Raw genomic sequence first — 25,102 nt, 5'->3', positions numbered from 1 at the left:
CTGGGCCTGCGTAAAGGCCCACGGATCCCAGGCGGTTCGGAAGCATCCCTGGGATCACGTGGGCCAGGTCCTCCAAGGAGAAAGGAGGATTCCATTTATAAACAGAATCCCCTATAAACCCTACTGGAATCCCCGTTTAATTTAGACAACAGTAATAAAAATAAATGTCCTGATTTTCAAACTTAATGTCCCTTCATTACAGCAAATACAATAAAAAATGTAATTTTTTGAAAAATAATTTTAAACATTTTAATCCAGGCCAACATTTGCATAAACTAATTTTAATTGTTTGTGCATCATTTTCACTTTAAAATTTAAGATTTATCACCACCCTTATGCTGATGAAAGCAGGGGTGTACGAGTTTATTGGGTAAATGCTGCGCAGTAGACAGCCCAACTCTGCGCCAGCGAAAGTCAATTTCTAGTCGGTTCGGATGATCGGCCAAGGCGTACCTCGACAGATCGCAAGTTTCAGGTTTTCGCGCATCCGGAATTTGTGGGGCCTTTCAGAAGGCTTACAAACGTATGCAGTCATGGAGTGCACCCTAAATCAGCATGGATGACTGTCAGTAGTTTTCACAACGCCTGTCTGCAGGCCATTAATTATCACACACTGCAAAGTTGAACAATGTTCCACTCTGCAGCGCTATCTTAAAATACTAATGTTTAAATGTTCCTTAATGGATACTAATGGTTCTTAACATGAACGGATAAACAATTGGCATCTGTACAGTCAAGATTTAACTCAATTTCCTGGTAAAACAGGGACAACATTCCATAATATATTTAATACACTTTATTAAATATTGGAAACATGCAGCATATGGTTTTTAGCAATAATGTCAAGCACAGCTACAAATGCAGAATGTATTTAGAAGTTTAATATATGTAATGAAAGATGTGCTTCGTCACAACTTACAGTGCAAACATAATTATACTGAATTTATTCATTAAACCATTAGAAGATTAATACCATTGGTACTTTCTTTTCAATCCATTGTAATTTTTAAACATGCAATCAATTTAAGGAGAGCCATTTATATTAACATTCTTTCATAATAAAACACATACCAAGCAAAGCTACATGCAGCCATTTTTCTTAACTTATTTACAATACCAGACAAATATGGAATATCCATTCAATGTAATTTATAAACAGATGCTGACTGCATACTCCATTCTTGATTTGTAATTGATTTTTTGAATTTGCCACAGAGACATGGTGAGGAATACTGTGAATGACTGGCAATATTTTCACTTCTAAAATGTGATTTATACAATATACAACATCATGAAATCTTACACATACTCATTTAAAAAAGTCACATTTCTTTTGCAGGCCACGCTTATGTGCATTTCAAATCATTGAAGAACATCTTGCATAACATTCTGCTTCACCTGTATGCATGAACCTTGCATCACGTCAGTGTTCAAAAATTTCAAATAATTATTACAGTACTGCAGAAATCGGTTACCATATTTGTTCAATACACCTTGAACAGGGCTGTGCAGCATCCCAACTTATTAAAATAAAACTGCATAGATGCCCATATATTTTAAGCATAATTTTATATGTAGTACATTTCATGGCTGATGTTGCATTCATTAAGTTTATTTCTAAAAACGTTAAGAAAGTAGACAAGAGCAGAAAGTCACTTTCAACTATTTATAAATTGTTCTTGATCAGAACAAAGCATTTAAAAACCCCAGATGCAAGAAAAAGATGCATAATTCAGCAAAACAATGTGCATGAGCAGTGCATGTATAGGGATCTGAGCGCGCAACAGATAAATTTCATGCAACACACTACAGGAAACTTTCGTTTAACCGGAGGTTAAATGTCCGGAAAGCTCTATCTACCGGCAAAATTCAGGAGCCGTTTCCTATAAGTTTTTTTTACTTCTCGTTGCTTTTTTTCCCCCCCCCAGTCAGGCTCTGCAAGGTCAAGCTGAAGCTGTTGCTTAGCTACAGAGACGCTTTTAAGCTGCGGCCGACTGTTTTGAAGCTGTTGCTAAGCAACAGGGTTTGTTGATTCACACGGAACTGAAAAGCTCTGTATGTTTTAACATTAGCGCTGGTTTATACGGCAGTTTTGATGGGACGGCACCAACTCGGTCCCGTCAGTGCCGGATACCAGAAAGTTTCCTGTAGTTCATAAGGGAAAGCAGGTAACTGCAGGAATATATAAATCGAATATGAAAATATTAATTAGAGGTACCTTTTTACAGACAAGAGTTTAGATGACACACATAAGTAGGCCTCGCTGGTTCTACTCCTTTAGTTGAACTTTGTTTCTGGCTAGTGACAAATCTGAAGTCAATGGAAACACTTTACCCTCAGCAGTTTACATCCTTTACCAAAGAGACTGCTGTTGGGAACAGTAATTAAAATGGCAAGGAATAAATTAATAAAGGGATAGTTGTGATGTTTGCTCATTGCAGAGCAAGTGTTCAATAATATCAGAAATAATTGTTGCTCCTTTATTTAACTCTTCCGAAGTTTACAGAAGTAGGACTGATGCAACTTTCCTAATCCCTGGAGATTGTATCACATGTTTAGTGAAACAAGCAGCCATAGCACTGCAGTGAAAGTTCAGCTTCCAACTACCTTTTTTTTTTAACCCAAGTAGTCAACAGGACAACAGAAGGAAAACCACTGCTGTCCAGTGTCAGTATTGCTGCACCTTTAGTATTGATCTTAAACAGAATTGAAGCATCCGACAGCATTTCTTGTGTTCCCTCACAGTGTGCACCAGAACGTTTAACTTTTATCAGTTTGTACAATTTGGCAAATACGAATGGATAATTTATTGCTCACAATATGAGCTCTTAGCCCAGCCAGTGACTTTAGTTATTGGGCCCTTAACTTAGAAGTAGATAAACTGTAATTCCACTATTCCCCACACTGTAGCTTAGTTTCTATTACAGATGAAGATTTGCATATAAACAAGTTTTATGCTTATTTAAAAAAACGACATTTATGTCTCCCACAGCAGCTAACCAGTAAAGGCAAACAAACAGCTTTAGGATGCGAATATGATACTGAAGTGAAAAAGCTATTATTTAGCCATCATGAAGAATACATACAGTATACAGAACATCCAAGCACCCGCACAAAACATCTTCCAGTCACAAAAAATTGCAATACAAATCCTTTGCAAAGGATGCCCATCATTTTACTTCTGCCCAAACTAATAAAAAATAATTGAGCAGTGGCAGAGATGGGTAAGAAACTGGAGGTGAAGAATACTTTCCATCAGAAGATTTAAATTTAGAGCAGTAAAACATGATGGCAGAAGCAGCAGTTAGCAACCTAGATAACACAAAGGTGTCAAGAGATAGTGAAAGTAAAAATGTGCAAGGTAAAATATGATGGCACAACTGAAGATTCTACACAAGAAAATGGTCTGGAAGTATGTTAGCCTATAAACACTGTCTTTGGGTTTAGATGATGCCCTAAATGCTTGGCAGTTTATGCAGCCATTAGGGCCTCTCAATTGTAATACAGCACTCTTAACATGCCTACCAGTCATATATATCTTCACTGTAAAATAACAACTTTATTACATGGTGAAGTCTCCAGAAGTGTGGTATAATTATTGGAATCCTTCTATGTTAATTACATCAACTCCCTAAAGGGCAAGTCTCTCAGAGCTGAACTCGAGCATTATTCTCCCTAAAAGTGCACCTTAAATCAGCATGGATGACTGTCTGTAGTTTTCACAACGCCTGTCTGTACCATTTCTTTACAGCTCTGTAACCTTACTTCAAGTTTACCGCATTTTATTGTTGCAAACGGTCAATAAAAAAGTCTAAATTATGATAAGGATTTTATCTGATTTGTGTCTCTAAATAATTACAACAAAGTTATCTAGCAAGTACCTTTAAGAGTGTAAAGAACACTAAAAGCAAATTTTAAAAAGTTGGCATTATTATTTTGTGAGAAACATTAACCAAGTGCACAAGATCAAATAATTTAAATCTTTTGTTGCAATTTTCATTTTCAAAAGTGTAAAAGCAATACTGGCATAGAACATTTAAACAGATCACGTGGGCACTTAAAATTATTTAAATGTTTAATGGTATGTGTCAGTCTTCAAAGCAAGCAAGCAGCTTTACCCAGCTATGAGTACTCCTCAGAGTTGAGGTCTGTGTTGTTTTATTGCAGCCAGATAAATAACCTGAATGACTACGGTAGCTTTCACCATTAGCTAAAAACTTTTACGTGAATACAGTTTTCGATGAGTGACTCTGGACAAACACAAGAGATGGCTATCTGCTGCCTTCATATGCAACACGCACTTTATGTACTCTAAGATGCTCACAGGGCTAAGTGACAGCAACTCCTAAGTACCAACTGTGTCAATTAAATATACAGCTTTAAATAACTGTCATATACGAGACTGTCAACTGAGTATATAAAGATAAATAAGTACTTTTAGATCATGACCCATTGAAGACTACAACCAACTATTACTTAGAGGCTTATCCACCAATGTGGTAGTTATTGTTCCATTTAAAATGCACAGGAAACCTTAGTATAGTTTGGCATAAAATGCACAACTTTTATTCTGAACAACTACCAAAGTATGTCCTTAACAAAAATGTATATAACTTAATATAAAATTTGTGAGCACTATCATTCTTCAGTTGCTTTTTAAATATGACACAACTTGGCATTCTTACTTTAAGACTATATATTTTTTTTGTATTGACATGCACCCAAACCCATTTCTCATTAATACAAAAACAGTAGTAAAACTGCAGCCTCAGATGACATAACCAATGTTTTAATGAACTTAAGTAAATGGACAGATCATTTTGTTCTGCAAAAAAAAAGTCCATTGTATTTCTGCTATACATTGTTTCCCCCCAAAACAGGGTGAAATGCAGCTCAATGAGAATGGAAAACATTAGATTTTTCTAATCTATTGCAGCATTAGGTAAATCAAATGTTTGATGAAGTACAGGTGTAAAATGAGCTCCAAAGAGAGAGCCCAGTATTGTTGTGGAAGTACTGGAAGATTCAAATACAATAGATAATTAAGTAATAGGCAAGTATAAAGTGATCAGTTTTGGCATTACAAGAGTATACCGACATCTTGCTTAAATATATTCAAGTGTATGAATGGTTTCTGTAATATAATAGAAAAAACCATAAAATTAACTGAACTTCCCCCCCACCGCCAAAACAATAAATGTGCCAGACCCTTCCCCGAAGTACACAGATAATCAAGTAATAGGCAAGTATAAAGTGATCGGTTTTGGCATCACAAGAGTATACGGACATTTTGCTTCAATATACTCAAGTGTATGAATGGCTTGCAGAATAGAAAACACACCACTGAATTTACTGTGTGAACCCCCCAAATAAACGTCAGACCCCTCGAGGTATGCAAACAGTACTGTAACTATTTAAATGCTAAGTGTAATTACAACAAAGCTATATTCGCTTTAGATTGCTACATTCTATAGTCTGTAAAGATAATACAAAAATAAATATGCAAGGTCAACATGTGAGTCGTTGAGAAGGAGGGCTCTCCCATGGTCAATCTAACTACCAGTGAAGTCACTATATATGTGCTAATCTGCATATTCTCTCAACTATATTTTGTTTAAAACAAACTGTAATTTTGATTTAAGTTCACACTTGAATGTTAGCCAAATTACGAAGAGACACACTCAGGATATATAGATTCTACTTTGCTTGGCAACAAATACTCACTAAGGAAAGCTTCACGCCATCTCTGCTTTATAAAGTTCTTTACCAATGCACGGATTATAAAAAGGTCTTCAGAGTTGCCGTCACATTTTGTCACAGACACCAAGTATATTTTGTCAATTACAAAATATTCACCAGGTCAATTGTTTTTTGAAAGCTTTCCAGCTTTTCTAGATGGTTCATATGGCACTCTAAGAATGCTGGGAGTTTCCTCCATCACTCGCACTAGAAGGTTATCAATGTAGTCCTCAAGTTCCCGGATTTGGCCATCCTTTCTCTTAACAAGTTCTTTGTGTTTCACAAGTTCATAGATCAGCTCATCATACGATAAGTTACGATATGCAGTGGCAAGTAGGCTGGGATCCTGAAAACAGAAACTGAAGTTAGGTTGCATAAATTTATAGCTTCCTCGAGTTAGATTTTTTTTTTTTTTTTTTTAACCCACAGAGTTTAATGCCGTGTGGCACTTAAAACCTTAAATGGAGTCACTGTTTTTCCTTGCAACAAAGAAAACATAGAACTCTAAACCCAGTAACGTTATTGCTGATCATTGGTGTCACACTATTGGATATTCATAGTCATAGATTTATACAGCACAGAAAGAGGCCCTTCGGCCCATCGTGTCCTCGCTGGCCATCAAGCCCCATCTATTCTAATCCCATTTTCCAGCACTTGGTCCATAGCCTTGTATGCTATGACGTTTCAAGTGCTCATCTAAATGCTTCTTGAATGTTGTAAGGGTTCCTGCCTCTACCACCCTTTCAGGCAGGAGTTCCAGATTCCAGCCACCCTCTGGGTGAAAAAGCTTTTCCTCAAATCCCTTCAATCTCCTGCCCCTTACCTTGAAACTATGCCCCCTGGTTATTGACCCCTCTACGAAGGGAAAAAGTTCCTTTCTATCTACCCTATCTATGCCCCTCATAATTTTGTAAACGTCAATCAGGTCCCCCCTCAGCCTTCTCTGCTCTAAGGAAAAAAAACCCAGCCTGTCCAGTCTCTCTTCATAGCTGAAGTGCTCCAGCCCAGGTAACATCCTGGTGAATCTCCTCTGCACCCTCTCCAATGCAATCCTTCCTATAGTGTGGCAACCAGAACTGCACACAGTATTCCAGCTGTGGCCTAACTAGCGTTTTGTACAGCTCCATCATAACCTTCCTGCTCTTGTATTCTATGCCTCGGCTAATGAAGGCAAGTATCCCATCTGCCTTTTTAACCACCTTATCTACCTGTCCTGCTGCCTTCAGGGACCTATGTACATGCACACCAAGGTCCCTCTGATCCTCTGTCCTTCCTAGGGTCCTACCATTCATTGTGTATTCCCTTGCCTTGTTAGTCCTCCCAAAAATGCATCACCTCACACTTTTCAGGGTTAAATTCTATTTGCCACTGTTCTGCCCATCTAACCAACCCATCTATATCGTTCTGTAGCCCGAGGCTTCCCTCCTCGCTATTTACCACCCCACCAATTTTCGTGTCATCCGCAAACTTACTGATCATACCTCCTACATTCATATCTAAATCATTAATGTACACTACAAACAGCAAAGGATCCAGCACCGATCCCTGCAGTACACCACTGGACACAGGCTTCCAGTCACAAAAACAACCTTCGACCATCACCCTCTGCCTCCTGCCACTAAGCCAATTTTGGATCCAATGTGCCAAATTGCCCTGGATCCTATGGGCTCTTACCTTCTTGACCAAAACTGCAAAGACAGACATTGATGGCTTATCCAAAGATGGCAGCACCAAAATGGAGTTCCCACTGCAGCTATTTCCAAATCATTTTCATACTGAATTGAATTTACTTGTCAGGAAGCATGCAAGTTGACAGATGGATTTTAACTTACCAAAAAAACAACCCTCTTGTATTCTCCTGGTTTGTTTGGCGTTCCTAGCTATATATTCACTGAAGGCGAGGTCATATAGATCAATTGCTATTGGAAGCAATCTAATTTGGAACATGGAAAATATCCAACCCAGGTTAGGGCTTCAATTGCTATAATTAACAAATATTTGAAATATACAATGCTTAGGTTTACACTCTAATGGACTATTGGGGGGGGGGGGGGGGGGGAAGTGCGATTTAAAAAACTTAAAACATAGGCTTGCTCAGTTATGGACAATGGGGCAAAAATTCCATATCGCCCCGTTTGGGGTACCATTATCGGCCGTGCACAAAGTTTAGTGCCTGGCGCTAATTATCACCTCCGACGGCAAACTTGGCTTTCATCACCCCTGGAGGTGATTGGAGCGCTAATTCACCTGTCTTAAGGCGCAAAGGCCGAGGAGCAAGGCGCTACCTCAGAGCGCTGGTGAAGCTCGTGATGTCAGTCAGCAATGGAACACAGACACACTGGCGCCGGCCAGTTCTTAAAGGGGAATTCTGACGAAAGGTCATCGACCTGAAACGTTACCTCTGTTTCTCTCGTCACAGATGCTGCTTGACCTGCTGAGTTTCTCCAGCATTTTCTGTTTTTATCTTAAAAAAGGGGAGGGTTGATTTTGCTCTCCATCCACATCCTGCTCATTGCAGCCTTGAATCTTGGCCTGGAGAGACCTGTACATCAAATCTGCTGGAAAGAAAATGGAGACCCCCAGGGAAAGAGCTCAGAGTGCAGCCCCCAGTCTCTTCTAAATCGATACAAGGGCAAATCAAAATGAACCTGCAAAGTGCTGCTCAGTACCCAAAACTCCTTCACACAGCGTTGAATCTCTCCAGAAGTGTCTGTCTCACGCTCTGAATGCGTGGTGCAAAAATATCACCAACAAAAAGGCAGGAAGCGGTCGCCTTTAAATAGCGCTCTCCCAGTCCCTTCCTGACTGCAAAACACTCCCCTCAACCTGTCGTTGCTAGCGGCAGGCAGTAAGGCAGGGGGAGCCACTCAATATCCGGTCCGGGGCGCTACCGGGGCATTGCGCACTCGACTGACGGCACGATCTGCTGGCGCAGGAGATCGTGGCGGTAGTGTTTAGCGCCGCCGCAAAATGTCTAGTTAATTTCACGAGTGGCGCAAACATCACCGCGGCCGGGCGCCAGTTGCTTTGCGCCCCATTAGCGCCCTCTTAAGGCGCTAACGGGAGGCGCAAACCAACTGAATTTCCCCCCCATTAAATCATATTGCAAATATACATTTTGGAAAGAAAGTTTAGTGCCATTATGTTGTGAGATTTCATAATGAAATTGAAAACACTGGTCAGGATCTTCTCCCCACCTTTGATTGAAGCACAAATGTTGGTGCCAGTTGGGGCTGGGAGGGGGGGGGGGGTGGTGGCGCAGGGGAAGGTGTTGCAGGACTTTTGTTTGCCACGGAGATGCACCCATTACCTTCGGGGCAGGTTCCCTGGCCTGTGTTTAGAAGCAGGTAGCCTACAAAAGAGCAAAACATTTTTGGAATTTTTATTTGATGTTCCTTCTGTGGTGAACATTTGCAAAGCCCTTGTCTGCAAAAAACAAATCAATTTATGGACCGCTACTTTCGTCAAGAGAACACAGGAGTCCTGGGTCTAATAGGCATTCCTCGCATCCAGTGTTCCAAGCAGGCAAGTCACAGGAAATACATTGGAGGATATATTTCTCTGATTTGCATTTAATTGTAGTGTGTCTGCCCACATGGGCACCACCAGGCCAAGGGCTGCGACGGTACATGCCGGCTAGCTATTTTTCGGGTTCAGCCCACCCCAGATTCACCAAAAGAATCGTCGGGTGCAGGGGCAGGATATCCTCGCCATTGTACCTGAAAAACCAGCACATTCATTTTTTGGATGTACAAGTTGAGTAGGAGAAATAATCCAATGATTGAAAAATGAAAAGATTTTGCACAATAACCTGCTTTGCAAAATTATATTTTAATGAGGAAGGAAGGATTGGGATTGATGTTTCCTATTTATTTGAACTAGAAGTATTAAACCTCTTGTGAAAATAGGCAAAATATGCTTACTGATTTCTTGGCAGGATGATCTAGTTCTTCACATCTGGACAGTTTCGTAATCAATATCCAAAAATAAATTTGCTTTGTCCAGTAAATTTGCATTAGTACACGGCCATTGTTTTGTAAACGTCAAATGTTTTATGCATTTTCAGTATTTAATTCTCTCCCACTATTACATTTTCAAATGGGGGGGGGGGGGGTTGAGAAATAAAAATGATCTTAGTGCTCAAAAGGTGAAGGATGGCAGTACTGGGGAGCTTTGTACTGCATGCCAGCATCAAGCACTTCTAGATCAGGAAGTTAATGGCCCCGATTTGGATGCCCCGCTCAGGCCGGAGTTAAAATTACAGTCGGGTGTCAATGAGGTCATCGGGCCGGAACATGCAGGTGTAAAGAAGGACCCTGTTGGCTCTGGGCGTGTGTCCTTGCTGCCCGCTCAGGAGAGCAGGTTAAAATTGCAGAAGTTGCGATCATGGCGGCTTTCGGACAGGCAAGAGCCAGGGGGATTTTAAATGCCCACCCGCCAGGTTTCTGCTGAGCGAGTAGGGTTAAAATCGCCCCCAATAGGTCAGATACAGGGCAAAGTTCACTCTACCTTGCCTGATGTGTTGTAATCCTCATTTTAGAAGAACACCCCCAAGTACACCAGTGTGGCTGCTCTATTTTCTCGTCATGTATCCAGATGAAGGCCGAGAATCCTTAAAAGCACTTGAGAAAGGAAACTTTCACATTACTTTTGGACTGTATTAAAACTATTGCATCAGAGCTGGAGGACATTGCCCTATATCACTTGAGCACTGGTTTGGATAACATTAGTCAACCACTAAGAGTTAAATAGGGCACCCATTACATTTTTACTGAATAACCACTAATAGCCTTAACCTTTCCACACAAAGAAAATAGTTAATTCAATTATCAATGGGAAAATAAAACTGATTTTTATCTTGAATTGGAGAGTGGTAAGTTCAACTGGAGGCATGCATTTAATTAAATGTATCAGTATCCTAAATAGATTATCCTTTTTCAAAGAGTTTGCTGTTCCTCTAACCCAATCTATTTATACTGATCTTCGGCCACCAACTGCCATAACCTAGGTCTCCTGCAGCTAGTAGCCAGATCAATCTAAAATTACTGCATTTTGATAGACTGGAAGTCAAGATAGCTAATTAAAAAAAAATGTTATTGGTTTAACTCTGGTCAGTAAAAGCATTTGACTTGCAGCAAAATAATCTGCAAAGATTTCACAATGCCTCTTAGTGACGTCATGACATTACGTGCATTATTACCTAGGTTGTTTTGTGCATCATGGCAGAATTATGCTGTGTCGTATCGAATTCAGGCTCATCCTGGTTTCCAAATGCCTCCATGGCCTCACCCCCTTCCCATCTCTGTAACCTCCTCCAGCCCTACAACCCTCCCAGATCTCTGCGCTCCTCCAGTTCTGGCCTCTTGTGTATCCCTGATTTTCACTGCTCCAATATTGGCGGCCGTACTTTCAGCTGCCTAGACCCTAAGCTCTGGAATTTCTGGAGGAGGTTGCAGAGATGGGGAGGGACAAGACCATGGAGGAATTTGAGCACAAGGTTGATGATTTTAAATTCAAGGCGTTGCCGTATCTGGAGCCAATGCCAGTCAGTGAGCACAGGAGTGATGGGTGAATGGGACTTGGTGCGAGTTAAAGCACAGGCAGCAGAGTTTTGGATGAGCTGAAATTTACGGGGGGGGGGGGGGGGGGGGGGGGGGGGTGGAAAGCAGGTGGTCAGCCAAGAGAGCATTGGAATAGTAGAGTCTAGGAGGTAGCAAAGGCATGGATGAGGGTTTCAGCAGCTGATGGGTTGAGGCAGGGGTGGAGACAGGCGATACTGCAGAGGTGGAAGAAGGCAGTCTTGGTGATGGAGAGGATATGGGTTCGGAAGCTCAGCTCAGGGTCAAATAGGACACCAAGGTTGCGAATGGGCTGAATCAGCCACAGAAAGTTGCCAAGAGAGGAATGGAGTCGGTGGCTATGGAATGGAGTTTGTGGCAGGGACTGAAGACAGTGGCTTTGGTCTTCCCATTATTTAATTGGAGGAAATTTCTGCTCATCCAATACTAGATGTTGGACAAGCAGCGTGACAAATCAGAGGAGTGGAGGGGGTTGAGAGAGGGGATGGTGAGGTAGAGCTGGGTGTTGTCAGCGCGCACGTGGACTCTGACATTAACCACATAAAACAAGTGGAAATCAGCGTAAACAATCAGGGCCAGCGGAAAGCACCGAACTTGCACCATATTCCTTCTTTAAGTACTGCTTTATGCATGAAAATTAATGTTTGAAGTCATCAAAACATCTTTTATGCACGTTTAAGAAAATGCAATCATGGAAATTTTTCAATTTTTAATGAAAATCGTTTAGATGCCATAAAGATGCACTTAAAGATACAGAAAATACTTTGTAGATCTCGGTGAGGAGAAATATAAAATAAAGATTGCCATAAAACACCAGAAATATGTCTTTAAGTCCTGTTGGGCCTAAAATTTTTGGTGTAAATTTACAGTCCGTCCAGATCTGCCGTAAATTCATGCGAGCTGTAATTTTGTACAGGGAGGAAGGAACTATGTTAATGAGCAGCAGAGTGTTTTGGCAGAGATTTTGCAGAATTGGCGTTTAAGAAAAAGGAAATTCGGGCACAACGTAAAAGCATGCGCAAGTCACTTTGTGTTTTTGTGCCAAAAATTGGCAGAGGGACATACTTACGCCATTGTTTTAGTGCAAGTTTTCAGGAAATTCAGGGCCAGTGTCTCTAGTGGAGCCAGCCACCATGTTTTCTGATTGCAGGCAGGCAGAATGCTCAGTCTCAGCGTATACGGCCACTAATGTGCTTTTCCTATTGCTGCTCATAGAGGCCTGCTTTATCTGTCAGGGAAGGTCCAGTAGCCAGTTAATAAACCCAACCTTCAAACTGCACGTACAAAAACTTGAACATGAACAGTTTGTTGTTGCTGGAGCTGTGCTATCCGCAACATAATCTAAATGTAAAAGGATTCCATAGCATGGATTGGCAGGGTTCATTACCGAACCCCTTCTACTCAAAATGGGTCTGTAATACAAATTAGGTAGTGAGCACAAGTTTTTGAAATGGATTTATGTTCTCAATGCTGCACATTTAAAAGTTGGAATAGTTCATAGACAAAATATTGCCCTTTAGCACAATACTACATCTATATAAATGTGAGAAGTCACACAACACCAGGTTATAGTCCAACAGCTTTATTTGAAATCACAAGCTGTTGGACTATAACCTGGTGTTGTGCGACTTCTCACATTTGTCCACCCCAGTCCAACACCGGCATCTCCACATCATGACATTTATATAAGGCTCTCCTATAAATTATCAAATTACTCATCATTTTTAATGCACTTCACCTTTTCCAGAAATATCATGCATTATATCTTTCAACATTTGGACTACAAAAGAGAGAGTTTGGAAAATATATAATGAAATTGTACTTGGCTTTTTAGATAAATTAAGTAGGAATTTATTGTACACACTCTCACAAAGACCAGAAAAGGTGATAAACTCCTTCAGGTTGTCTTAAAAATCTGATAGTTTAACTTCTCTATTTAGAGATTTCTAGCAGCCACCTCCCACCTGAAGAGTCATTAGTAGAAACTGATTCAGGCATGAAATCATCCACAAACTTCCCAACCAGACAAAACATTTTCTGCAAGATACTGTCCCCATCTAGCTGACTCTGCAGAAAAAGGCTACTCCAACCTGCACAGCAGAGGTAAATTAATGTGAAGTAATGACATTTACAACACTGAAGCTTTATATTGCCAAGTGTGAGAATATATTTCAGTCTAGTAGTTATGATCAGTCGATTTTGCAGGTGGTTAATTTTTAAAAAGTTAAAATAATTCAAATGAATACACAGCACTGGTTACAACAGTTAAAAAATTGCATTATTAGTACCTTTCTGAATGGAAAAACTTGGTTTCTAAAAATAATCAGACTTACTGATTAACATGCAATTTTTTTTCCCCAAAATTTAAATAAATTATTTCCCCTAGATACATTCGGCAGGCAAGAACACTTAAAATTAAACATGTCAAAGCTGCACAGGCTGGTATCCAAAGCAGTTTGAAGAGTCCGATAAGATGGAAGATCTGGCAAGCAGTGATCCTCATTATTGTTCTAATGAGGAACTTTGCTCTGGGAATATCAGTACAGTTACTTTCACATCTACTGTCCTACTCCCCTCATCTACCTTTCAGTGTTTAATTAGGTGTTAAGGAGTTCACACTGTCCTCTAAACTGGCTACCACTCCTGATTAAACACTGCTTTTTGGAGACAGGTACTGGCACTAGAACAGAGATGGCCTCAGATCTAATTATTATGCACACACCCAGCATAAAACCTCTTCAGTACCTAATGATGGAGAACAGGAGACAAATTATCCTGAAACTCTTGTATGGAGACCACATAAATTATGTACCAATTGAATCAATGCAATTTCTTAATGAAAGAGCAAATGGTGTGAAGCCAACTTGGCACTCTTCCGTGTACCTACAGTCTTCTAGTATCCCCTTGCCTCTAAAATAACATCTTCATTAAAAATGAATATCAAAAGACATGACACTTAAACATCCTTAACCAAACAGAGAAACTATTTTACATACAATAATTAAAAAGAACAATCTGAAAAGTAATTGGTATGCCATAGGCCCTCAATTAAATTGAAATAAGGTGCACTAAATCTGGAAGCCAGTATTCAGAATTTTACAGTAATTGTCCATGTAGAAATTGCAGTCACTGGATAGCATTCAGCATTAGTTATTAGGTAATGTCTACCTATTTGGTGGAGTGTCCATTTGAAATCCCAGGAATAAATGGGATATCATCTTGACAGATCCTTTGATAGGCGTTTAAAGCAGTTCATTTTTTAAAAGCCTATCTTTTATTTAGGAAAGCAGCGTTTTAAAATGTTAAGAATTGACTCCCCCCTTCCCAAATTGAGGCGTTTCCGTTTCCAAAAGTTTCAACATCTTGTGTTCCTTCCTTTAAACCCTGTAGCTGACAGCACCATTCGGAACTACTCATTATTTGGCAACAGTTTTTGCCCCTGGGTCCTATGAAAAATGTCCTGTAAAGAATGGATTTCTTTAGAACGTTTCTGGGAACTCAATTAGTTAGTTATCTATCACGTCACTAAAATCATGGCACAAAATAGTGCAATACAAATAACTTTTCATCGCAGTGTTACAACATACAATGATACTGCACATTTAGACTTGGTTTAGTAGACTACAACAGCGTGAATGGCAAAACAATCCTTAGAATATAACTTTTCTACTAAACTGATTGAAATGATACTCTACATAAATACCAAATGACACACAATACTCGAGACAGGTATACTGGTAACTAAACATATTTAGGGAAAGATTCAACAAAATCTCAATGCACCTAATGATATTTTACTAACCACACTATAAAAATTAAGATACCCTTTTGTTCACACTTTGATAGTCAATCAGGAAACTTGTCGAGATGAATGCCATCTGTGCAGAAAATGTACTGGCTGACATGTCAACACATCACTTTGATGGAAATTTTGGTACTATTGAATTCTGATTAAAGTATAACTAGTCTGCCAAGATGTGTTATGCTTGGACCAGGACTTCTCTATAAAACAGGAGCAAGTGGGAATGGTACATTGGAATTTCCTGTCTGGTTACAAATTACACTTTGATCAGCTATGGATTAATCCAGGCTGCATTACAAGCTTTCAAAAAAATTGGACTCACTAAAGCCTTTCATGTTTCACAGGATATACACATCAAGGAATCTGCAAACTCCTACTGTGCCAAGTACAGGTTAATTTCCCAAACATGTCAAGGATCACAACAGCACTGCGACCTTATACCAACTCTAGTTTACCTATCGCTTATAGAAAATTTGATTTGTCATAAATGAAATGCATAAACACAAAATATCCATTCAATATTTACCATTATATGATTTTGGTTTAACGTCTGTGCACTCTACAGTAGTCTTCATCACACAGATGCAATGCCTGCCAAATTATGTAATTATTTAAATTTTTCGGTAAACTAAAACTAGAAGACATAGGTCTTAGATGGTACTTGAGAAATGTATTTATATTTGAGTGAATACATTCCTCAAGTATCATTTATTCAAGTTTTAGAATACAGAGATTTATTCGCCTCCCTTCGCCCCACCATTGGTGGCAGAAGCTTCACCTGACTCGGCCCCTCTCTCTCTAGAACTCCCGAATTAATCTCCTGCACCGCTCGAACTCCGAAAAGACCATCTTTTTGACACAAGGTTTTGGTCACCTGTCTAAATTACTCTCTCCATGGCTCAGCATCTATCCTTTTACCTTTTTTCTCTTTGTGAAACTTCTTGGGGCATTTTTGCATTAAAAAAGGTGTTGGCTGTGATGTGTTTAACAAAAAACTTATTTCGAGATTTTTTTCAGTATTCAACTGTCACCACATTATTGCACTGCTTAGCTTGTGTTACTTCCAATTCATCCAATTTAATGGGTTTAGTCCAAGTCTTATTCCCAAAGGTCAACAACAACACCTTGCATTTGTTTAGCACCTTTAACAGAGAAAAACATCCCAAGGTGCTTCATAGAGGCGTAATCAGACAAAAATGCATGCCGAAACAAAATGATGATGATGTTAGAAGAGACGACCAAAAGCTTGGTCAAAGAGGTGGGTTTTAAGGCAGGCCTTAAAGGAAGAGAGGGGCAGAGGAGGTTAGGGAGGGAATTCCAGATTGTGGCGCCTAGACGACTAAAGGTATAGCTGCCAATGGAGGGGTGATGGCAAGGGAGGATGCACAAAAGGTCAAGAGTTAGATGATCAGAGAGTTCTGGGGAGAGTGGTTGTAGGGCTGGAGATTACAAAAGATAGGGAGGGCCGAGTTTAAACACAAGAATGAGAATTTTAAACTGGAGATGTGAAGGGACCAGAACCAATTTAGGTCAGCAAAGGTGGGTGAGCAGAATTTTGGATAAGCTGAAGTTTATAGAGGGTGAAGGATGGGACAGCAGCCAGGAGAGCATTGGAATAGTACAGTCTGGGGATGACAAGGCATTGATGAGGGTTTCAACAGAAGATAGAGTGAGGCAGGGTATGGCACTTCTGGCAGGGCTGAAAGATGATGGCTTCAGTCATCCAAATGTTTAAATGGAAGATATTGAGGCTAATCCAAGACTGGATGTTGGACAAGCACTGTGACAACACCGAGGCAGTTTAGAGAGCTAGTGAGGTGGCGGAAAGGTAGAGCTGGGCGTCGTTAATGTACATGCGGATGCTGACACCACGGGGTCAATTTTCAGTGTGCCGTGGAGTCGGGATTGGAGGCGTGCGGGGGGTTAAATTCCCGAATTCGGGGGTCCCGACACCATCCTGCCCAAAACCCGCCTCCATGTAAGTTTCAAAGGAGGCGGGTACCCGCCCCGCACTGGGACCCGCCGAGGGAAGGGATTACTGCCAATTAACTGCCTGTTAACAGGCAGTTTTTAGTCTAATCCCTATTTTGAAGGTTGTCGTGTGGGATTCCAAACGGCTCCAAACCACACCAAGTTAGAGGAGTCGGGCCGTCGGGTTGAAGAACTTGGAGGGGTCGAGATGTCGGTGTTCAGGTGAGTGATGTTTGCATGAGTGCAAAGGTAAGTGTGTTTGGTGTGTCTAAAGTGTGTAAAGAAGTTTAAATTACCTGTACTTACTTTTACAGCCTTCCTTCCTCTAGGTTTCGGGAGTCCATCATTCAGCCGGCACAGAAAGCAGAATGGCTGCGATTTGTCAAAAGTGACAGCCTGCAGCTTTCAGTGCCGGTGAGATTTCTAACTGAGTCTGTGTAGAAGGACTCACGTTAGAAGTCAGACTGTCAGTGTTTGACAGCTTCAAACAGCTGTGAAACACTGATATTTCATCTGTCAACACGTCTTGACAGATGAAATTTCGGTCTGTGACGTCACCTGTTGCTGGGTGGCCCTTAATTGGCCCGCTGGGTGGGCTCAACAAGGTCAATCAAGTTAAAATCGTGTGGATTGGCCGCATCTCGATGGAGGCGGGACTAAAACCCGAAAGTTGTAGTCCAGTCTCCTTCCTGACTTCTGAATGAAAATCCAGCCCCATGTCTGCAGATAACATTGTCAAGGGTCAGCATATCATTGAGGAAGAGGAAGTGGTCAAGGACAGACCCTTGGGGGACTACTGAGGCAACAGTGCAGGGGTGGGAAGAGAAGCCATTGCTGGAGATCTGCTGGCTACAATTGGATAGGTAAGAGTGGAACCAAGTGAAGGCAATCCCAGTAAGCTGGACAATTGAAGCAAGGCATTGGAGGAGGATGGTATATGGTTGACTATGTCAAAGACAGTGGAGAGCGATGAGGGATAATGTAGCATGGTCACAGTCACAGAGGATGTCATTTGTAACCTTGACGGTGGCTGTTTCAGTGCTGTGGCAGGGATGGAAACCCGATTGGAGAGATTCAAACAGAGTGGCAGTAAAGATGGCAATGGATTTGGGAAGCGACAAAACATTCAAGAACTTGAGAGGAAAGGGAGATGGGGCTATAGTTTGTAAAAAGAGAGGGGTCGAAGGTGGGTTTTTTGAGAAGTGGGTGATGATGGCAGTTTTGAAAGTGAGGGGACAGAACCTGAGTGAAGAGAACTATTTACAATTTACATGGGGGGGGCCAGGAAGGGAAGTTGGGTGGTCAGTTGTTTAGTGGGAATGGAGTCAAGGGAGCAGCAGGTGAGTCTCATGGACAAGATGAGGTCAGTGAGGGCATGAGGGTGGGTGGAAAAAGATAGGAGAGAAGCTACAGAAAGACGTGGGTTCAAGGTCAATGGTGAGCCTGGGGAATGTTTTGGCTTGGTGGGCCAGGGAATGTGGAAGAAGCAACATAGACAGCTGAATACATGGCCTCAATCCGAGTGATAAGTCCAGGGTCTCATTGCACTTGTTGTTGGAGGCGAGAGAAGAGGCAGGGAGAGGAGTTTAAGGAGACAATAGTGGAGAAAAGAAGCCAGAGTTATCTTTGCTGCCCAGAATGATCCAAAATTTGCTCCCCATATATGTAAAAAAAAAACTTGTGCTCTGTGGATATCAACTATATTTTACTCCCTCCTCCCCCCAGACCCCCATGGAAGCAACATGAAGTGGTGAATGAAGGCGATCTACCAACATTTTCTGAAACAAGTGAAACAGGTGAGGCTTGATTTTTGCCCTATCCACCTGCTGCACAAAATAAGGTGGGTCTACAGACTTGCTAAGGTTAGTAAACATTTGAGTGACAGAGACCCAAACTCTCAAATCTACAGATTCAAAAGGGATCAGGCATTAATTTGATCAGGCTTTCTGCTGTAACCTTAACAGATTGCAAAAAAGGAGATATTTTAACCAAAAGGAGAATAATTGCGATTCTGTTGAAACATTTATAGTGAACAGGTTTCATGAACAAATAAGCGACTGACTGGTGTATTGGGTTCACATTCTACCCTTTCACCCTGGGACCCACATTCAAATGTACCCCAGACTGTCAAGAACAGTCTTTGTTTACAGGCTCCACAGTGCAATGTTAAAATAATTTTGGGCAGTTTCAATTGTTAATTGTGGGCACCCGCCTCCTTTGAAACGGGCATGGAGGCGGGAAGGGATCGGGACCCCTGATTTCGGGATTTTAATAAACCCCCCCCCCCCCCCACTCCACGCCTCCAATCCCGACTCCACAACACAATGAAAATCCTGTCCTTGGTTTTTAGTGTGTTAATTGTAAATTTAAATTAGAATTACTAATACATTCTGAACTAGTTAAACAAAAAGTGATCTAGATTACTTAAATCTAGTATGAATTGTTGGAGAAAACTGGCAAGAAAAATAAGCAGCGCTTTTTTTTTTAAAAAAGGGTGAATTTTTTTTAGTTCCATCCTCCTCCTTAATTTCCACCCTTTCTAACATGCCCTAATTTTGTTGGCAAGGAGGAGCGGTCATGGTGTTCATGGTCACTTAGCAACAGATACTTATTGTGGGGGAGGCAAACCATTCGTTCTTTTGCTTTCTGCTAAAGAATGCTTCACCTTACCAGTCACTCCACCTCACAGCCAGTTGAGAATTTTTGAAAGAATGCATTCTAGTTGCAGCAGCTGGGTTCGGTGACAGACTACTCTAGCACGCAAACTTGTAACTACTTTATTGGGATGGCCAGTATTTTTTGTCTTAAAATACTCCCGTGCAGCACCATGGGATTTTTTACTACGTTAAAGGCGCTATATAAATCCAAGTTGTTGTAGTTGTAAAAACAAAAGCCTCTAAATATAATTCCTGCACTTTTTTCAAAAAAGAAAAATTAAGTGAAGGACTAAGGCCCATAAAAGCAGATATAAAATTTGGAAAGAGATTAGGTAAATCAAGTAGTGGTTTGAGCATACCAAGTCCATAAATTGTAAGAGGGAAGCACTGATCAAATACTTAATATAGAAAAGTGTTAGAAAATAATAAAATAATTGATTAAAAATTCTCTTTAAATTTAATCCAAAAATTAATCATGTAACTGAAAAGGTTACCATAGGACTAAGAAATTTAAGTCTTATCAAAACAGTCCAGAGGTAAGAGTATCATAGAAGGGTAGTCAATCAAAATCAATTTCAGCTTAAATAAATGAGTACTGAAATGAGTCAAGAAGCGAAAGCTTCACCTCAAAACAAATTGTACTTTTTTTGGACATGGTACATGCTGCGTGCTTTGGATAGCTTTTCTCACACACAAAGACATTTCCTTACACTTACTCTGGTTTTGTCTCCATAGTGATGTTGCTGGAAGGCTTTACTTGAACGTTGATTATTCGCCAGACATTTATGTCTGTCAGTGGATGCTGTAGTCTTCAGATCTTCAGAATTTATGGGCTTGGTTAAACTGGAATGAGAAATACAGAAACATTCTAACTTGAATTTAAGGGTAGCTGTACAATCGTTCATTTAAATGAAGCGCAGTGACTTCTACAGCAGTTCAATCCACTTAGTATTAGAGTTTTGCTACAAGAATTACACGGTTATGTCATGTTAGAAACTTTGATGCACAGCCCCACTAATCCTCTTTTCTCTGAAGATGTCCATTCTTATGGAGCGTCTCCACAGTTGGTCGTGTACAGGCCAACCCAAGCAAGCAATATTGCAACGCTCCTCACATACCAATGCAAGTTTACAGAAACAGACTTTGACAAATGGCAAGTAATAGTCATTGAAAAAACTCTCCCCTCCCCCAATGGCTGCATAATGCAAGATTTCCCTACCAAAATGATAGGCAGGCAATCTGTTACATCTCTAACTTTTTCCAGTTCTGACGAAGCGCCATCGACCTGAAACGTTAACTCTTTCTCGCTCCACAGATGCTGCCTGACCTGCTGAGTATTTCCAGCATTTTCTGTTTTTATTTCAGATCTCCAGCATCCTCGGTATTTTGCTTTTCAGATAGGCAGGCTACCTGCTTTTAGATCAAAGCCAATTGCATTCTTTAACTAGACGCTAAAAGGCACAAAAGAATAATCCAGCATGATTCACATTTCTATTTTCTATCATTCCCCTTCCCTTGCATCCCACTCACAAATGGAGAAGTGACAAACTTGCACTTATCTACATTCAGCTACTCGATTAAGCCAAAAAAAAAACATAACTCATCACATACAAATTATGACTCCCATCTAGCCTATATCCTGGGGTACTTCTCAATCTTTCCGGGACAGATCAATCAGGATCTGCCCACTTTCAACAATTGCCAGACATATTCTCTAGTGAAACTACACACTACAAGGTCATTAATATACACTTTCAAAATCATACTCCGCACGCCACAGCATCATGCATTCTAATACATTGCCACCATGCCACTTGATGAAATTTATTTTTGAACACACGACTTGAATGGTCTTGAGTAGGGGAAACGAACCTGTTGCTGAAGATTCAATCAACACACAACCCAAATAGAGGATCTTCCCTTCAACATGTTCAACAATAATTCTGTTGTTATGATTCTTAATACCATTGCCTTTCCCCTCCCTTACTTTGTGATGCAAGAAAACTACTAAGCACTTGTATAAAACAAGGCTTTAATCAACTGTTTCACAACCATGAGTTTCTAGTTACATCACTAGTTCCTGGTTACAAAAACATCCTGAGCAAGCTAGGCCCACGCCCGAGTATTTATACTTTCCTTGGACGGCGCCACCAGCTGGCCGCCCAGTGTTAGAGTCATTTCTACATGAATGGCAAGATTCATGACATTCTTCCCGCCTGAAAGATTTGGAAGTCCGGCGACTTCCTTCTAGCGGATTAGACGGACCACGAAGAGCCGCAGTCGTTTCGATTTCTGTTTGTGGCCAGAAGGCACGTCTCCTCGGACCGTGTCTTGGTCTCTGGGTCGCTTGGTTCGTACAGGTAGGTTGACAGGGCCCGTGTCGCCTTGATCGATCTGAGGGGGACTGGGGAGATCGTGACTCCGGGTGCGGGTCCCCACAGGCGCAGAGCTGGCTTCATCTTCATTGGTAGCTGGTGATTGTCCGGTGTCCTGGCTTCGGGTGGCCATCCCGTGGGGAGCACTCTGCTCCCAGAGTTGATTCAGCGGAGTAGACAGCAGATCCCTTGATGTCCCGGGTAGGGAGTCATCCTCAAAGGAGCGCAGAGTGTCGGCACCATTACTATGGATCCCTCTATCAGTGGGGTCCGTGGGACCGGTTGGACAGGGAGCCAGATCTCGGAGTGAAACGGTGGACTCCCAGCCATCAGGGTACCACACGTGTGCATATGTGGGATTAACATCTGTTAGTTCCACCTCGTCGATGAGGGGATCATTCTTCAAAGATCGAACGAATCTTCGGAGCAGCACGGGGCCGGGAGCTGCCAACCATGATGGTAGAGACGTCCCATGAGTGGAGCGACGTTGGAACCCGAAGAATCGTTCGTGAGGAGTAACGTTGGTGGTCGTAGAAAGAAGAGACCTGATGGAATGCAACACGTCAGGGAGCACAGTTTCCCACTGCTGGTCTGGTAGGTTGCGTAACCTCAGTGCAAGACAAACAGCATTCCAAATGATAGCATTGTATCTCAACCTGTCCGTTACCAATGGGATGATACGGTGTCGTTTTACTTGTGGCGATTCCCCGTTGGGAAAGATAACTTTTGAGTTCGCTTGACATGAAGGAGGGACCCCGATCAGAGTGGATGAAATTGGCCGTACCGCAAAAGGGAAAAGACCTGATCGAGGCATTTGATCACTGTGGAAGTAAGCCTATTGGGATTGGGGAAAGCGTGAATATTCATCTACCATAGTAAGCAAGTAGGTGTTTTGCGTTGAGGAAGGCAATGGCCCTTTAAAGTCAATGCTGAGTCGCTGCATAGGCTGTATAGCGTGTATGAGCGAGCCATCCGACGGACGGAAGAATTGCGGTTTTAATTCCGCGCAAATTCTACAAGTGGAACATGTGCTTTTCATGTCTTCCGTAGAAAATGGGAGATTTTTAGATCGCACAAAGTGCAACATTCGGGTAACGCCAGGATGGCATAAGTCAGTATGAAAATCCGCAAGAGTCGAAGTTGACATAGAAGAGCAGAATGCACGCGTGAGGGTATCCGGGGCCACATTCTCTTTGCCGGGTCGATAATGTATGGTGTAGCCAAAGGCGGCCAATTCCATCCTCCAGAGCTGTATTTTGTTATTCTTGATCTTTATGCTGGATAACCGGAAACGCACTAAGGCCACGGAGCGCTGATCGATTATAAGCATGAAATGGCGACGAGCGAGAAAATTACTCCATTTACGTACTGCTTCGATGATAGCCGTAGCCTCCTTCTCGACAGGAGGATAATGGAGCTTGCTACTCTGCAAAGTTCTGGACAGAAATGCAACGGGGCGACCACCTTGATTCAAGGTAGCCTAGATCACCACCTCCGATGCATCGCACTTGACCACGAAAAGGGAGATTTTCAGGGGCTGGACCTTGTCACTTCGCATAATAGGTGAACATGCCGAGTGTCCGACAGAGAGAGCCGGGATTCATAGGGGGAGGGAGCTCCTGAAGCGGACGAAGTCGCTCCGATCCGGTTTGATGACACCGTTGCCCACCCAGTAGCAAGGACGTTGACTGATGGTACTGATTTGGACTTAAAGGTTAAGTTGCGACGACGGAGAACGTCAAAAAATTTCTGGAGATTGGCATCATGCTCCTTCTGGTCATGATCAGCAATGGTGATATTATCCAGATATGGAAAAGTGTCCGTTAAGTTCCCGGTTTGACTAGGCTATCCATTGCCCGTTGAAAGACGGCCACCCCATTGGTGACCCCCAAATGGAAGGTGACAAAACTGGTAAAGCCGACCATTGGCCTCATAGGCCGTATACTTTTTGTCAGAGTCCTTTAATGGTACTTGATGGTATGCGCTCTTTAAATCAAAAGTTGAAAATACCTTGTAGTTGGCAAGGTTATTGACCATGTCATCGATGCGTGGTAGTGGGTAGGCATCCAGGTCGGTATACTGGTTAATAGTTTGCGAGTAATCGATGCAGACGTTTCTTGTGTTGCTTCAGAGGATTTTTAACAACGACGACTTAAGCCCGCCAGAGATGAACGTGGCTCAATGATACCGTCAGCTAGAAGGCGAGAGATCTCTGCCTCGATAAAGGATAGATCATCTTGGCTGAAATGTCATGATTTAGTGACTATGGGCTTACATCGGGGGGGAAAGATTGGAAAACAAGGAGGGCTCGTCGAGCAAAGCTGCCGAAAGCGCACAAAACGGTACTTTGGAAATAGTAAGCTCCGGCTTTGACCCTCCAAACTTGAAAGTGAGTCTTTTGTGTTGTTTCTGGAAATCCTGTCCCAGGAGCACATCACTGCATAGGTTTTTGAGCACCCCGAGCCGGGTTAACAAGACAAAAGCCGGAAGAGTTGGTGGTCAGTGTCGTCAGAGTCATTGCAATTTCCCTGTCCGAGGGGTAAATACGCAGTTTTTTTAATTTACTGACAGCCCGCTCACTAATGAAGCTGTCAGAGCTACATGAGTCGATTAGTGCACTCAAATGTGTCCATTTACCGAAACCTTCGTGGCTGCATGGGACAGACTTTGGGGAAAACAGCTGTGATGGGAGGAGGAGCAGTTTTACCCTAGACAGCTGTAACCTTAGTAGTGGTTCTTGGGGGCGGAGCAGTTTTATAGATAGCAGCTGTAACCTTAGTAGTGGCTCTTAGGGGAGGAGCAGTTTTATAGATAGTAGCTGCAAAACTAACAGGGGCTCTCCACCGGTATACTTTAGAAAAGTGACCTCTCTTACTGCAATGATTGCAGGTTGCGTTACGAGCAGGACAACATTTCTTATAGTGGAATGCACCTCCACAGAAGAAACACTTCCTTCCAGATTGCCACGATGCCACTAGG

The 25,102-nt window shown here is 41.8% G+C and overlaps 1 protein-coding gene across 5 annotated transcripts in view; it reads right to left on the bottom strand.

Moving 5' to 3' along the window:
* Positions 1-861: 861 nt before the first annotated feature.
* rab11fip2 (RAB11 family interacting protein 2 (class I)) overlaps positions 862-25,102 on the bottom strand; it is a 101,601-nt gene continuing 77,360 nt past the window's right edge. For 2 of the 5 annotated variants that reach the window (XM_085994402.1, XM_085994403.1), the window contains exons 4-5: positions 20,465-20,591; positions 862-6,085 (exon numbers count right to left, since the gene is read on the bottom strand). In XM_085994402.1, the coding sequence (XP_085850528.1) occupies positions 5,861-6,085; positions 20,465-20,591 (352 nt within the window). In that variant the 3' untranslated portion in view covers positions 862-5,860. Of the gene's footprint in view, positions 6,086-8,138; positions 8,295-10,248; positions 10,362-20,464; positions 20,592-25,102 lie in introns of those variants that run through there. The other 3 variants (XR_015079197.1, XR_015079198.1, XR_015079199.1) reach the window with 3 other exon arrangements.

The sequence above is a fragment of the Somniosus microcephalus genome, chromosome 8 (genome assembly GCF_052327205.1).
Source record: "Somniosus microcephalus isolate GS21.2 chromosome 8, FLI_Smic_1.0, whole genome shotgun sequence".
NCBI lineage: Eukaryota > Metazoa > Chordata > Chondrichthyes > Squaliformes > Somniosidae > Somniosus > Somniosus microcephalus.
The sequence above is the reverse complement of the archived record's forward strand: the minus strand, read 5'-3'. Positions and strand labels throughout refer to the sequence as shown.